At 40.1% G+C, this 16719-nt stretch overlaps 1 protein-coding gene across 6 annotated transcripts in view; it reads right to left on the bottom strand.

The window, feature by feature from the left end:
* The window catches only part of SCAPER (S-phase cyclin A associated protein in the ER), a 131597-nt gene that overhangs the window by 68103 nt on the left and 46775 nt on the right, over positions 1 to 16719 (bottom strand). For all 6 annotated transcript variants that reach the window (XR_003572798.1, XM_027897964.1, XM_027897966.1 and 3 more), the window contains 2 exons: positions 7276 to 7412; positions 4349 to 4414 (listed from right to left, as the gene is read on the bottom strand). Coding sequence is in view for 5 of the 6 variants with exons in the window: in XM_027897964.1 (XP_027753765.1) it covers positions 4349 to 4414; positions 7276 to 7412 (203 nt within the window). In the remaining variant the exon portion in view is untranslated. The remainder of the gene's footprint in view (positions 1 to 4348; positions 4415 to 7275; positions 7413 to 16719) is intronic.

A 16719-nucleotide genomic window follows, 5' to 3' on the forward strand; every position in this document is an offset into this window, starting at 1 on the left:
GCAGATTCTTACAGGAAATAATTCTTCATTTTCTAACTCTCTTCTTTTTGTGCTGCAGTCTGTTTTCAAGATTTCCATACTACCCCAAGTTTCCCTTTACACAGTTTAAAAGAAAAAGGTAAGTAAAAAAAAAATAGGTCAAAACAATTCCTTCTTGTGTGAGGAGAGACTGGCTAAAACATTAGACCAAGGGGTTAAATTTCTTCCCCCTGCAGTCCTGTTAAGTCCCTTCAGGCACAAGGCAATCTTTCACTGCCTTAGTTTCCCTGCTGTATTAAAGGATGACATTTACACTTTGCTACCTGCAGACTGATCTAACCCTGACATACAGGGCTTTTGGATTAGAAGATACTAAAGAGATGTAAATAACCCTCTAACTTTGAGAAAATGTTTTCCTTCCCTTTTGAAAATGTGTTCTGACGGACACCTGAGAATGCTCTGATGGACACCTGACACACCTTTTGCCAGGTTAACCCAGCAGACTGAACAACTGACAAATACACCAGTTCCCAGAAAACATGAATTAATAACTACAAATCCACCAAGAGTCCATCAGCATTTATAAAATTACCCAAGTGCCACCGGTGACCAACAAGCAAAGGCAGAGTGGAGAGAGGCCAACAGCAACACCTGGCTGCTCCAGGTGACAATGCCCACAGCCCTTTTCCCTCAGTGTCCCTCCTGGCACATGAAATAGTTCAGAGAGCAGAATATTCACTAAATGAGGCAGTATTTGGATTTATCCCTCCCACCCACTAATGTGCACAATATTTTTAATAGAGACTAAAAAAAGAAAGCTTTCCCAGTCATCCTTTAAAACTCATTTCTAAAAAAGAACCACTTAGAGCCATTCACAATCCCAGTCATGAATCAGTACTCTGGAACTGAAAAGGGGATACTCAGTGTCTGTCAAAGCAGGATAAACCCTGTCTGCTTATTGCTATTAGTGTAGTACCACTGCAGAGCTTAGAAAGCACTTGGATCAGTGCTTCCTCAGTGCACAAGATTTTATAAATCTCAGACCTTAAACTAGTAAAAACCACTGAAACAATCTATCAGCTGCAGCAGGAAATCAGTGGTCTTATAATATTAAAGTGGTTTAATCTTAAAGGTGATCTAAAAAGGCTTTTTACCTGCCAACTACTAATTCTGGGTTCTGTCTTTCTTCTGTAACAACTGACAACATGACTAAGAACGAAAATCAGATAAGAAAACGCATTCCATAAATGGTTTTAGTTGTTTGTGAAGACACAATCAGTTTGGGGGAGAGGAGTGGATAAGGAAATGTGGCAGAAGCAAGGAAGCATAAAAGGAAGACACATTGAATGATTTAATTCTAAAACACATTTGCTTCTGTCAAGCAAATAAACAAACCTACCAATTGGATCACATTTTAAATGGAATTTTAAAAAGAACTGTTCCATTTTTAAATTCCACAGCCCACTAGGTCAAAAAATGCTTTCTGTTCATTAGCACACTGCCACTCCAATCTGAGCACCTTAAACCTTCCTTTGGGACAGACAGAAAGTATTGGCATTTGTTTTGACCCAAAGGATGCATTTGGGCACTCTGGGTCTGCACCCCCTTCCTTCTGTGATGGGACCTTTCTCAGAAACTTTGCAGATCTCCTGAGGGCTGTGCAGGCTCCCAGCAGCAATTAAACATCAAATCCTGGAGCAGCACGTGGGGTTCTGGCTAAAAAGCCAATACTCTGCCCACTTTGACAAGCTTCTCAGTGGAACAAAATCAGGGCAGACCCACTGCTGTTTGTTCCTTTCTGCTGGCTCCTCTTCCTACTGCTCTTGGTTAAGGGGCAATAAAGGAAGGAACTAAGAAAGCAGATGGAATGAAGGTTCTGTCTGTAAGCAAAGGAACTTTTAATCACGTTAAAGAGAAATGAAAAACGGTCAAGTCAGGATCGGTCAAAAGATTCGAAAATCTTTTTAAAAAATTAAAAATCTGAGTTGTTTCTCTTGTGCTTCACTTGAGACACAACCAACCAAGTTACATCACTGGTGATCTCAGAAAGAACCTAAAGGGGAGGCACTACAGCTTATCAATATTTTTAGTCACTTAAACATGCACATTTCTACTTTCTGACAACCACAGACCTCAATTTTTTTTATTTCCTGGTAGCAAAGAAAAGCAAAACACAGAAGCTCCAAATCTAGAAGTCTTAATATGCCATGAAATTAATCTTGAAAATGGAAGTGCTGATGACTAAGAAGCAAAGCCAACTCCTTCCCCATGTGTTTATGCAGGTGTACCATCTGCTGGAGATGGGGCACTTTCTTAAGTCAAACCTCAGGGATGGGGTTTTATTATTTTAAAAGACATCTCAGATCCAGCAGCAGCTTTGCAAGCTATTGAAAAGACTTTGTAAAAGACACTGCCTACAGGTTAGTTGGATATGAAACCAAGGTTTTCTAACTGCAAGCATCTGAACTGCTTAACCACCAGTAACTTCTACAAAACGCCACCTTCAATCACCTGTCAGCAATTTATGAGTGATGGAAGCAACCACAAGACATACAAGATCTGCTACAGGTCATTACCTTGGTCTGAAGACAAATATCCCCAACCTGGAAAGTCGTTGTGATTTTAGGACGAGGGTTTTCAAATCCAACTGTGGAGACCCCTCAGCTCCTCGGCTGATGCTGCAGAACTCCCTGAGCCCAACTACAAATAAGGCACACACACCATCTGCCCACTGGAAATGGATGGCTCAGGAAAATTAAGAACAGGGCAGGCGTGCATAATCCTCTTTACTGATCTCTTTCTTTCCCCATTTTCATCTCAGGAGCCCCTCGGGCTGGATGTCCTTCCCCAGAGCTGCAGGAATGCAGGTGAACTGTCAGTCACCACCTGTGTGACTTTGGGCAGGGAGTTCCACACATCTCCCAGCACTCCGCTCTGAGAACATTGTATTTGGTTTCTTCTCAACCAGCTTTACCCTGTGCTCCCTCACTGTGGTACCAGGAAGGACAGCAAACAATCACCACCCATCCTTTCCATGCCACTTATGACCTTACAGATCTCTTTAACATATCCCCATCAGAACTTCCTCCCACTGACACATTTTTCCCCAGAATGAGAAGTGCCAGCTTACTTATTTCCTAATTTATCCCCAAAATTATTACAGATTTCTTTTCCTACCTTCTCTGAGCCTTTAACAATTCCAGCTTATCTATTTGGAGACAAAGAACCAGAACTACATGTTGTATTCAAAAGATGCAGATGACCCAGGTGCTTGTACGTGACATTCTTTGTTCTGTTTTTGCTAGTTTCTAAATAATTTTAAGAAAGGGTTTCCATGAACTACCGAGAGTACTGAGTTGATATTTTCTTGGAACTACCTATCACATCTGCAAATTCAAGGCCCACACTTCGTATGTGAAGATAATAATTGAGTTCTGCCTTCCCCCTTCACTGTGTAGCACTCAATATACACTGGATTTCACCTGCCATTTCATTGCCTCACAAACTCTCTTCAAAAAATTATCATTCAGCATCAGCTCTTGTCCCTCCTGTCCTGAATCTCTGCATGATCATCAATCACACTGTCCCCTCACTTTTTCCAAGTCACTTGTGAATATGTCAAACATCACAGAACTGCAGAACTCTACTGGTGACCTCCCTGTTCTGCCAAGGGCTGATGAAACACTCCACTTCTTTTCAATTTCTTAAGTTTTCCACTTAAACTTCAGCTCTATAGTCTCTTTTAAAATCTCTGGTGATAGACCTTATCAAAATCATTTTGGAAATCCAAATATTCTGCATCTTTTCCCTGCAGGTTTCAATGAAATCAGAAAGCAAGAGCTGAGCAATTCTCAGTTTCAAACTAAGGAGAAGGAATTCGTCATTGACCACAGGTCTTGTTTTGATCTTACCATCCAGCTGTTTTCATCTGTGCCTTAGCCCAGACAACAAAAAGCTCTATTCTTTGGAAAGCTCAGTGTCAGATTGTAAAACATCAGATGCTTTCACCTTTCTGACCAAATGGAGGCCAAATACAAGATTTTTCAGCCCCAGAATTCCAGTGCTGAATTTTTACCATCAGTCTGGAAGTGCAAGACAGGAACATTCTTATTTCCAGGTAAGAAAAGTACGAAATGTTCTCTTTACTACAGCAACTTCCCTGGTTTAAGACATACTGTGCCTTCCAAAAAAAATGCATTTATCAGGTCTGACCTTTTGTATTAGAAACTAATCTGTAACTCAAGATGGCAACATGGCCCATGTTGAGGGAGAACCTTCCACACCTGCACCACTGGAAATTCCAGCAGCATTTCTGCAACAGAGAGGGGAAAAAAGGAGATGTCTGAAGTAAATAAAGTTTAATGCTTACTTGGCTTTAAATGGGGAATCAGACACAGCATTTTTTGCTTCCATCAAGCTCTCATATTCCTTTGCCCTAGAGGAGAAAAACATTCATTATTATTGACTATTGTCTGAAGTGGACAGGATGTAAGACCGGTGACAGAGCTCAAACCTTTGACTTTTTTTAGGTTCACAGTAAAGCACAACATTTTCTGTCAGTGCTGCCCTGTCAGAATCCACACTGGTGCTGAACCACCGGCCATTAACAATTTATGGTTAATATTACTACTTTAGAATAACATCAGTACACAAATGGCATGTATAAGTCAACTTCTGAAATGGTGGAAAACTGCACAAGTGATATATAAAAATGTAGTAATCTACTGCCTATTATAAAACTATTATTCATATGATTTATATTGTTTCTGATAATTTATTTAATCAATATTTTATTTTATTATACTAATTATAATGTATAATTTTATCTACAATACATAGTTGTAATATTGTTTATTTTTATTTTAATATTTACTATTTTTATTTTCTACTTAATGGCAATAAGTTATTTAACAATTTGTATTATTTACAATTTAGATATAATTTATATTATGACGCTATGAATATAAAATATAACATTATTATTATATAAAACATCAGTGATTCAGACATGTGAAGATTAAATCAGTACATCACAGACTACAATTAACATATAAATACTGGGTTATATTTACTGGCACACACACACAAAGCAGAACTAACCAGGCACTACAGCCATGCAGACACATTTCTCTCAGCTATACAGAGTAAACTTTCCTTTATCTTTTCTGTGCCCAACAATGGGTCAAGTTTCCCAAAGCTACTCAAGATTTTCCCTCAGCTTAACCCTTCCAGCTTCTGCTCCGTGCGAATATTGTTGCATCACCACCAGCTCGGATTTGTGGGTCATTAATAAAGCCATTAATCACAGCTGAATGCAGTATTAAACACGAAGGTGAGATTCCTTTATTAACCTCTTGCCTCCCCACCCAGAAACAGCACCGGGCAGCATCTGCCCAGAGCAGTAAGTCAAACTTGGAAAATCCCCCAAAATACCTGTTACTAAATGCTTTAAAATCCACTGCCAAGGATGAACAAACTGCATGGCAACCAACTCTAATGCTAAAATTTGGCTTTCATCAAGACTCCTTTTGCCATGGGAGCATCCCAGGACCCTTTCTGCCAGCAGCACATGCATGATAACCTGAGATAATTTACTCAGCTATATATCAGTTCTTACTGATAGCACCAGTGAAATGGCTTAGGGTTATAAATATAATTAATAAGACTAACAAAAACTTCTCAACGGATCTAATATCCCATTGATCACCATTTGTCCCCTCATTCACCTCTGCCCTTCATTGCTTTGATATTGCAAAAGTGATTTAAGATCTGGAAACTCAGGAGAGCAACAGGAACATATTTGGATGCAGTTCTTATTTTTTTCCAGTTTTACAATATCCCAGCTTCTTAAAAACTGAAATGAATGTGTTTCAAGAGCTGAAGTGTAAGGGCATTTGTTGTAACTATTTCTTTTTACAGTGAAGAGGGAGACTTGTAGATATGTCATAAAACATGGTCTGTAGATAATCTTGTTACCCCTCAATAGGAAAAACAAGCCTAATGAACATGGATTTCATAATTTCATAAACTCCTCTTAGATTCTGAAGCTTTCACTGTATTTTATATAGCACATCACCTTTGTAAAACGATGCCCCTTTATTACTGTTTTAATTACAGTTTTCCCTGACGAATATGCTGACTCACCCAGCAGTCTGACACATAAGAATTCACGTTGTTCTGAAAAAGTTTTTCTCCTCTCAGCGCCAGTGACAAATTATTTCTCATTTGAACCTGTATTCTGAGGTCTGACAAATCTTTGACTAAATTCAACAGAAGCAGCTCTGGGGAAATAATTAAAACTGGACCCAGTAACTGCATTAAATCAACAGGTCATACAAATAACTCTGCACCTTGAGCAATCAGAAACCTGGAAGAACATTATCCAGTTTCAGGAGTGTGTTCTAATGTGCTATTCAGATGGTGGACTTGCAAAGAGGAAAATAATCAGAAACAGCAACACACTGTAAAAGTGTTGTGTTCTTGAAGACTGATGTGCCTTTATTAGCACTGTTATGAGTTACTAAAACATCTCATTCTTACTGTAGCTCTAAAAATCCATGCAGGTGTTTTTCCCTCCTTTGAAGTCCTTCTTGCTTAAGAAGGCAGGGAAAATAAGTAACAATGGCTCTTACCCACTGAGAAGTATTTTTAGAGGGAAATGTAAAAATATCTCACAATATTCAATTAAGTATTAACCTCAGCTGCAGAGAGTGACGCTGCCAGTTCATGATATAATGATGTCCTGCACATCAGCCTGATTTGCAGATGTCACTTTTTAGACCAAGAACAAATTGCAGGTCTGACAGCTCACTTTCCATTTTAGGATATTTTTACTCTTCTTGTTGTGACAGGCAACAAAAAAATGATTAAATTTAGTCATGGGATTTGACACTACAGCGGGCTGACTTCTATTTGTTGATTACTATTGATTTTCTTTGATACTTCATTTAAAAATCAATAGGCTGGAAAGAAAAATAGGCATGGTTTACACAAATTTAAACATGCTATTGTATGCTAGAAGAGGCTACAGTTTTGGCAGGGCACTGGCATCCAATTATGAGAAAAGCTCTTAACAGGTGAAACCAAGGGCTCCAGATCGATATTCAGTTTTCTTTCTCAATCAGAGAAAGTGGCCATAAATTAGGCTCATCAGTGTTATTTTCAAGACACTCCCAAAGCAAATAATTTTACATTTCTTTTTCAGCCTTCCGCTGCACTCATACTAAAGGACAAAAGGTAAAGTTTAGAACAAAACTTAAAGGGGAAAAAAAAAAAATAAAAAGGAGTTTGTACTACCTGGAGTTCATCCGTGCCTTCAGCTTCTTGGCTTTCTTTTTAATTTTTTGTTTCTCCTCTCCATCTTTTAATGGTTCCACAGGAACAGAACTCTCAATCACAATGTCCACAATGTACTTTTTTAATGACAGGTGCTCCTGCAGGAAATAGTGACATAATATTTAGTGCTCTGGTATGTGATGGAGATCACATATTATCAACAGCATTGTTTTTGCACTGTTTATAATATTTAACGAGAGGTTATGAAAACAAAGTCAAATTTTAAAATAGATCTTGGGAAAGAGATTGTTTCACGCAGGAGAGAACAAGTCATGGGTGTTTTCTAAAAAGGGAGAATAATTATTAAAAGGAGAATAAATACTGTGCCTGATTTTCAAGAAACTGTCATTTAATGAGTATGAACTCCAAGCTGACACTTTCTCTCCTCCAAGCTGCCCTTCACAGCTACGATAAACCTGCTCTACTAACACAACTCATTGTATTAAAGAAGCTAATTTGGTTTTTATTTTAACTCCTCATGAAAATCTAAACTTGTCTTAACTTTATTAAAACACATTGAAACTGTTCACTACTTACAGTGTTACCCTTTATTAAAAGGAATATTACTTTTCCTCTCACAAATCTGAATTTAAGCAAAATATTGGTAAAACCTTCATTCCCCACAGAAGAAATGCTAAACAATTAGTTTAAAGCCAGTTATTAGAATGTATTTAAATAACTTTTAATATACTGAGGCTTGTATCTGTTTTATTGCAGAATACCAAACATATTATAAAGTCCAGGTCACCACTGCTTTTTAAAATAATTTAGCCTTGAAAATAATTAGGGCCAGAATCAGAAGTGGTTATTCCTTCCTTTTTGGTAAATATCCTTAAAATTTCAAGTAAAAGGCGAAGTGTTAAAAAATTTATAGACAGCATTTTCCAGAAAACAACCTATATTTTCTTTCCCTGATTGAGGGAAATATTATGCCTGTTGAAAACAAAATAAATCTCTGTGAAATTTCCTGGAAAAAGACCACTTAGTTTTTGGAAAGCACTGCTGCATGATATAACCCAGCAATATATATTTGGTGAAAACAGTAAATGAAATAAGTATCTTAAATCACACGAATGCAAAATGAATACTGAATTAATATTAGACATAAGAAATCCAGCACAAATTCTAAAAGCAACATCGACTTTCACTTTGCTCCACTGCCCACCTTGAGAACTCCCAGCACACCTGAATACTTTTTCCTCAGTGTACCTGAGGAATATCAAAGTTGTTCAAACTGTATATATTTGTTATATATTGCTGCAGCCACGGGTAAACATCATTCTAACAGCTCCTGTAAGCATTTTCCCTTGCCCTTAGTATTATTTAATTTTAGCAAGAAGTACTTTAAAGAAAACTCCCTAAAGGTATCTCAGGAGGCTGTGCCCGGTGAGTCTGAGCCAGCAGGGCAGCAGTTTGTGGTGAGTTGGTTCTTCACCAATCTGTAGTGGTGCAGAACAGAATCACAGAATCAGATGGGTTGGAAAAGATCTCATCGAGTCCAACCCTTGATCCAACCCTGCCGTGGTTCCCAGCCCATGGCACTGATGCCACATCCAGTCTGTCCTTAAACACCTCCAGGGATGGGGAATCCACCCCCTCCCTGGGCAGCCCATTCCAAGGGCTGAGCACTCTCTCTGGAAAGAATTTCTTCCTGATATCCAACCCAAACCTCCCCTGGCACAGCTCCAGACCGAGCCCTCTTGTCCTACTGCTGGTTCTGGGAGAAGAGACCAACCCCCACCTGGCAACAACCTCCATCAGGGAGTTGCAGAGAGTGCTGAGGTCTCTCCCCTGAGCCTCCTCCTCTCCAGGCTGGGCCCCCCCAGCTCCCTCAGCCTCTCCTCACAGCACTTGTGCTCCAGTCCCTTCACCAGCTCTGTCCTGGCTATGAAGTCCAAGTTCAATTTTGCCTCTTTAGAGAGATGCAGCCCACTCAAAAATAGTTTTCCCCCTAAATTTCCTTTAAAAACCAGAAGCCTGGCCATAAGGTTCAAACTTCACAGGAAACAACGTGTTTGTTAAGAAAAGAGAGGACTCCCTCAGAACAGACTATGGCACTACTGCTTTGCTACCAAGCTTCAGGGTACTTCAGCTGTGACACCTATTAAAAAAGGTATTTATGAATTATTTCAGTGGGACTGGGGAGGTACATCCCTGCTTTCCAAATGGGACCAGAACACCTTCACACCACCCTCAGGTGAGGCTCGTGCCTTACCAGCACTCATAACATACAGAACAAAGGTTTGTTCAACACTGTTCAACGGTGAAATTGGCACTTTGGTTAATCAGATCTTCAAATTTTCATTTCTTCAGAGTGACAGCAGAGCAGAATGAAGTGGCCACTGCACTGTGGAACAGCCCCCACCCTCCAAGAGGGGCAACCACGGGGTCACATTTGTGCTGGGCAGAAACCAGAGAGACAAAGCTCTGCAGCCCCTTCCCAGACACTCAGCTCCTTTTTCATCATCTTATCTGTGGCTCAGCAGATGACTTGAAGAGATCTACAGGGTTCACCAAGCACATTCATCCCCCAGCTTGTGGGGCCAGGAGAGCACACCCGGTGGTTGCACACGATTGTTCCCATGAACTCGGGCAGCTCCACGAAGGACGATTCTCAGAGTTCTCAGCTTTCACGTGTGGCGGGTTGGAATATTATCAGCCTTCCTACATCCAGCTCATTAAAGCCAGACTGGAGTCATAATACCTTGAGTCACAAAAACAGTCACTTCTCGAAGGTGCAGATCAAAGGGTGGGATTATCACGGTGGGCAGATCGACACCATTCAGGTGTGAAACAAGGAAAATTAACAGCTTGGTGTCGGATGACAACGGGTACCTGAGGAGAGCTGCTGCCACATCACCCTTCAGAGCAGGGTAAAAATATTTACCCCACGTTTTACCAACCTCCTACCAGTTACCTGAAAAAGTTAAGGTTTTAAAATCCAATGAGTCATGCTGAAGTACAAGATGCCCCATCCTTCAAATAACTAAATTAATGAGTAATTTTACCTGCATGGCCATTAGTTGGACAGGTTAACGTGCCACAAAAGTATCAACCAAAGGGAGTGAGGCCAGTGCAGTGTCTTCAAAGCAAACTTTCCTTTAAGCCACAATGAAACTCTTCGGTCTCAGGGGGCGTATTTCTAATAAAGGTAATGTAGAATAACTGGGTAATCCAGTCACTTCTTCCTGAAAGCCTTTCACTACTTTTTCTTATTATTTTTATATAGATAAATGCTATATGTTGTCAGAATTTCTGAGACCAAATTAATTTACCCTCTCCCTGAAAGCATTCTGAGTTTGTCTTTATGACAAGTGAAGGGTCATTACTGGCCTGATTCTGTGCTATGCTGAGCACATTCTGGCCCCAAATCCCCAGGTATTAGTAAAGCACCAGATCTTTGGAGAATTTAGGCCACTAAAAACGCAAAGCATTTTTAAGTAGAGGTTCTTTTTTACTGAAATCTCCTGTCATGAAGATGTGCATTCACACCTGCTGAAAACATTCAGTGCAGTTTCAGTCATATCAGTTTGAGATGCACAATTTCTCTGAAGTTCTGTTTTCTCTGAAGTTCTGTTTTAAAAGCTTATGAATTTTTCTGGTTTTGTCCTAACAGAACAATCTTCCTACCTCAGGATCAAACCAGAACCAGCTCTGATGGTCAGGACGGATCAGATTTCTGCCATCCCTTTTTTTCATCCTCGATCCTCGTCCTCTCAGCTCCAGGGCTGAAATCAATGAGGGCACAAAAACAAGGGATCAGCTTTCCCAGAGATGGCAGGATCTGGGCCACAAAGAGCAGCCAGACTGTTCTGTGTTGGGATGCAGAGCTGAAAACACGGAAACAAGAACGGAGGGCTAATAAATTTCTTTGCGATCACCTGCATGTGTTCCCCTGTGGATACTCATGTGATGATGGCTCAGTGACACACTGGAGTAGAAAATCCTCCTGCTGTTTCCCCCCAGTGTTATTTACTTGCATTTATCAAAAGCTGAGGGGTTACTTCTAAAAATCCCCAGGTTTACTGAGCCTGTTCCTTAGAGGGAAGCTCCCAGTCTCGGGCTGAAAAAGCCATGAAGCATAAAAGTAACATAGTAAATATGTACCATGTGGTACCCACTGGCATTTGTTATAGACACGTTGTTATTTGACAAAGCCATAGAACCCCGAGTAGTTTTTATATAATACTGAAGTAATTTTTAAAACTACGTGAATTTCCTGTAAATGTTTCAATGCTTCATTTACAAGGGAGGTGATAAAGACTAACGTTAAATGCACATGTACAACTGCAGCCACCACGAAGCAGACACAAATCAGGTTATTTACTAAAAATGGCTTTGCTTTGCCTCCTTCCTCCCTCCATCCTCAACTGGTCTGACTTTCAGTCATTGAGAATCCTGAAACTTTCCAAATGCAACAGATGGGCCTCATCTACAAACTATAGGAGAAACTGAGTTGCCAAAACCATTAAAGCTAAAACTAATAAGGTCACCCCTGAAGTCACATTCTTGCTGGTTATTGCCTAGCCCCATTCAACTGCCTGAAATAGAGAATCTACCCTGTTCATTTCATATCTTAAAGTTGATAATTTTAGTTGACTAAGCACTTCTTACGACCAAGCTTTTCTCTCTACACTGAATTACACTCCTTTCTCTTACATGACATATTTACATTTACAGGAATAACAGCATTAGAATCAATATCCTCTGAAATACATTTTCAGGCTCCAGAACAAATAGAATTGCAAAGTTTTCCCACGAACAGCGTAGCAAATACTACAAAATGCTGAAATGCTATTTAGCTGAGTAGGGTCCACTTCTGCTTGGATGACGAAAACCATTCCATAAACTGGATTCTGAACCTCAGTAATCTATATAAAATACAACAGCTGGAGAAGAAATTTCCTCATTGACAGACACCCTCTTCATACAATACCTACTCACAACACCAAAACTCTTCACTAGCTCTCCCCTTTTAAAATCCTGATTCCAGCAGCAGCAGCCACGTCTCTGTCCTTGCAGATGGATATGTAAGTATTTATCAAAGCAGAACACAACTGCAAAATTATGTTCCTACCCCATCTCTGACTATGACACTTCTTGGCTGTCTGTATTATATACAAGCTACTATTTCACTACTCAGCAAATCTTCCCGGTAACATTATTAAATCGTGAAGTGTGCCAAACAGAACCCTTCCCAACGAAATCCCTCCCTCTAAAATCAGGACTGAGCATAACACAAACACTTATTTCCCCTTCCTTTCCTGTTAAGTAAGTGCTGCCTTTTTCTGAATTCAAGCCTGCAGAAGGCAGGGCAATATTGCAGCAAAGCCCCCGAGCCAAGAAGAAACTGCCAGGCTGGCTGTGTCGCTGCAGGGCAGCTGGAACTGCAGCTCCCCGTGCTCCTGGGCTGGCTCTGCCACGCCTGTGCAGGAACAGCCAGGGCTCAGTTAACCCTGCTTCCATTATTTATAAACTAACCATGTCATTTAACTGGAAAACCTTCCCAGCCACTGGACTTTCACTCAAAAAACTGAGCCAAAATGACCTTCCTGAATCTGCAGAGTTTATAGGGTTTTTTCCCCCTCTGTTATTTTTTCATTTTCATTCCCTTCCGTGTTTCTGGATTCTGGCCAGGACTGAGGCAGGAGTGCCAGAATGCCATAAGACTGGTTATTCTTATTATTTTTGTATTCTTTCCAACCTTGAATCCCCAAGTTTCTGAAAGAAAAGGCATTCTTATAAGTTTTCTAACCCAATTCTGCAGACCAAGGTAACTTGAAAAACATCTGACTCCAGCTATTTATCTAAATTCCATATTGAGGACACCCAAACACTTGTTGTTACTTGCCCTCTCATATCAGCATTAAAATATAAACATGAGGAAGACTACAAAGAAATACTTGTAGTAGCTTATATCGCATCATAATGGCTGTCATTCATTTACCATTTTAATAAAAACTACCTCTATCAAACTGAGTATTTTCCATAAAGGTAAGGTACATAAGGAATATATTCTAACAAATCAAAATTCTGAAGCCCACTATAGCTCTTGGTTCTACACCTCTACCTGTTACAAAATAAACAACACCCTGTAACTGCAGAAAATCATTAAAAAATCCTTTCAATATTTATTACCAATGTCAGCAATAATGGCTTCTTACTTGTGTAAATAATCACTTATGGGCTATATTTGCCAAATTTTGGAGAGGTTTTTAAGGCTCAGTTCTAAATCACGTTACTGCAGGAATATTTGTTCATGATTTTATTACATGTTTCAACAAAACTCCTCAGTATTTTATTTTTTCCTCGTAGCCTAGGACAATATTTAGTATGGAAAACAGATGCTGAAGCAGACTGTGAGTTATAGCAGAAGCACATTTCGATTTTAAACAATGACAGCTTGAAACACAAATGCTCATTAATTCTTAATCATAAAGGAATCAAATACTGTTATAACACCACAAGTGATGATCCACTCCAAATATGAAGATTCAGAGTAAAGAAAGGCATTTACCTGTTACCATTAATAAGAATTATAGTCGATACATACACGAAGAAACAGGTTATAAAGTAATGAATATTCAAACACTATTTCCTTCACATCTTGAATTTAATTAATTTTTTCTCATGATCCTGCTTTTCAGCATGTCCAAAATAAACACCATTTTTACTGCTAGTACTGAGGGCACTTTCAGTCACCTTGCTTGTCCTTAAATTCAGTGATACAACAGTCTGTCCCTACATAGCAAATAATACTCTTAATAGTAGGTTCAGATCTTTCTTCACATTTTGAACGCCATTCCCTTTCCCACTTGTGGCTCCAAAACGTGGGAACAGAAGGCAAAGTAAAGGTGTTTGTGCTGTGAGAACGAGAATTCTGCATCCTGGGAAGGGACAGCACCCCTGCAGATGAGGGAGGAAAGCTGGAAGGCACTGACATTATCCTGGGGCTGCAAGGGCAGCCGAGAGAAACAGGGAGATGAGAGTGCAGTTGGCCCTGCCAGCAGCAGTTTTTCTTCCTGGCTGTGAATATCCAAGATATATCCATGCCAAAAAGAGGAAGGGTGCAGCTGCTGGCAACCATCTATCACAATTAAAGGCCCAGCCAATAAACAATTAATCACGTCCGTTTTTGCCAAGCAAAACAACACTTTATAATAAATTAAAGGTAAGAAGCTACTGCTACACACGGCACAAAAAAGTAGGATTGATGTATGGAGCACTGAGAGACCTCCTGCAAAGCTGCACCATGGATCAGACTTTATAATTACTTGATTGTTCGTGACAGCTTCTTGTAGGGCAGAAGGATTCAGAGCAGACTGACACGGCCTGAGTTGCTGGGCTGAAAGGACCACAGGTATCCAACAGATACGAAACATCCATAAACAAGAAATGGACCACAGATGCTTTGGTCCAGTTCCACTCCTCCAGCAACACACAACCCTTCCCTAAAAAATAATCCTTCCTTCCTCAGGAAAAAAACATCGAGGAAAGCCAACTCAACCAGAACCTGAGGCTTTACTGGGATGGGGGAGTTCTCGTTGGCAAGTGATTTACAGGTTGCTTCCACTGAGCCACAGAGAAGAAAAATGGGCTACTGTTGGAGAACTATAATCAGATGCCAAGAAAAAAAAAAAAAGAAAAAGAATTTACAATGAAGTCTATATTCACTAAGTCTGGGGATAAAAGACACAGGAATATTGTTCTACATGCACCACCATAAAACCCACTGGCTGCAGTGTTCTGTGCCACCAGAGCTGGGTCAGGATGGGACACAGACCTCACAGCTGTGGCTGCCCCTTCCCTGGAAGTGTCCAAGGCCAGCTTGGACGGGGCTTGGAGCAGCCTGGGCTAGTGGAAGGTGTCCCTGCCCGTGGCAGGGGGTTGGAACAAGGTGAGCTTTAAGGTCCTTTCCACCCCAAAACATTTAGTGGCTCTGTAAATAAAAGTAGACATGTAACACACACATGAATGTTATGGGATAAAAAAGAGAGCTATTAATTGTGTGTAATAATTTTTAAAACACCACATACCTGTAGGTATAAATACCTCAAGCTCCTCTATTAGATGAAACTAAAAAACTAATAATCTTTAGTATAATTATTTTCCACTTTGCTTAATCATATCTTTTAGACAGGTTACCAAAGGAGTTCATAAAACACTATTACTCATTTAAATAGAAGAACTTGAAAACACTGATTCAGAAAGGAAAACAAATGCATTCATTTCAATACTGCTAAGGCTGAAGGAATAAAACAATAATTATACTTAATTGTTAATGAAAACATAGTGAATTTAAAAAAAATTAGCAAAGTCCAGGCATCATCATGTTTCCAAACAAGAAAGCTCCTTGTAAATACAGAAGAAAAAGAGCAAGGGTAAGGCACGACACTATTGCCACATCTCTTTCCATCAGTAATTTCCTCTGCAACAAATAACAGAAGCAGAACGCAAAGTTGAGAAAACAGCTCCACTTCTTTCAGACCAACAACTCCTCACCCCTAAAAAGCTTTTAGAAACTGCCACTGCCACGAAGAGCTCTGCCTCGATTGTTGATGACAGCTCCTGTGCTATGCTGGCTCCAGCCCTCACCTGGCTCCCACCACATCCTGCACCCACCCACGTGGGTGGGCTCGACCAACCGTGGCTTTGGATAAACCCTCACATTTTAGCGCTGTCAGTCTTCAGACAACAACCACCTCTCTGCTCCATCACGGGATTATGTTTTCATTTGATCTAAATACACCTCTTAGAAGTTCTTTTTTTCATTTATATAACGACAAGAGAGTCAGTTTTTTTCCCTGATAAAAAAAAAAAGGCACATTTTTCACATATGCAAACAAAGGTTCATGAATATTCCTCCATCCTGCCTTGGAATACAGAAAATTTTAGCGTGCACCTTATAAAAATTAAGCAACCCCTGCCAAGTTATCTATTTCATCTGGTTTTTAGAAGTACTTTTTACTTATTGGAAACATTCATAGACCACATGGAATGACATGATTTATATTCTAAAAGTACCTTTAAACCATGGCACATAAATGCCAGCAGATACAAGAGCTGGGACAACAGTTCAAAGGGAGCGAGCTGCAAGGATTACTGATCTGAGGGGTATTTCTCAAAGCAAACTGGGACAGGCAGGAAAGGCAAAGACAAAAGGGAAAGCAGAGGGGCATAAAAATGAATCAGGAGGAGCTACAAGTGGGAGCAAACAAATGCAAGGTCCTTGCAGAGACTCCTCAGCCTAATGGAATCACCAGGTGTTGTCCCGTGGCTTTCACAGGCACCTTCTCAGGGAGGTCTTTGTGTCACACAGGCTTTAATTCAGCCAAGTAATTAGTCAGGACTACAAACACGCTAATTGATTCCAGTGAAGTCAATGAAAGCAAATTGCTTACACTG

Source organism: Empidonax traillii, unplaced genomic scaffold, assembly GCF_003031625.1.
Source record: "Empidonax traillii isolate 1590-97213 ecotype Southwest subspecies unplaced genomic scaffold, ASM303162v1 scaffold571:size529327, whole genome shotgun sequence".
In the NCBI taxonomy this organism is placed as follows: Eukaryota; Metazoa; Chordata; class Aves; order Passeriformes; family Tyrannidae; genus Empidonax; species Empidonax traillii.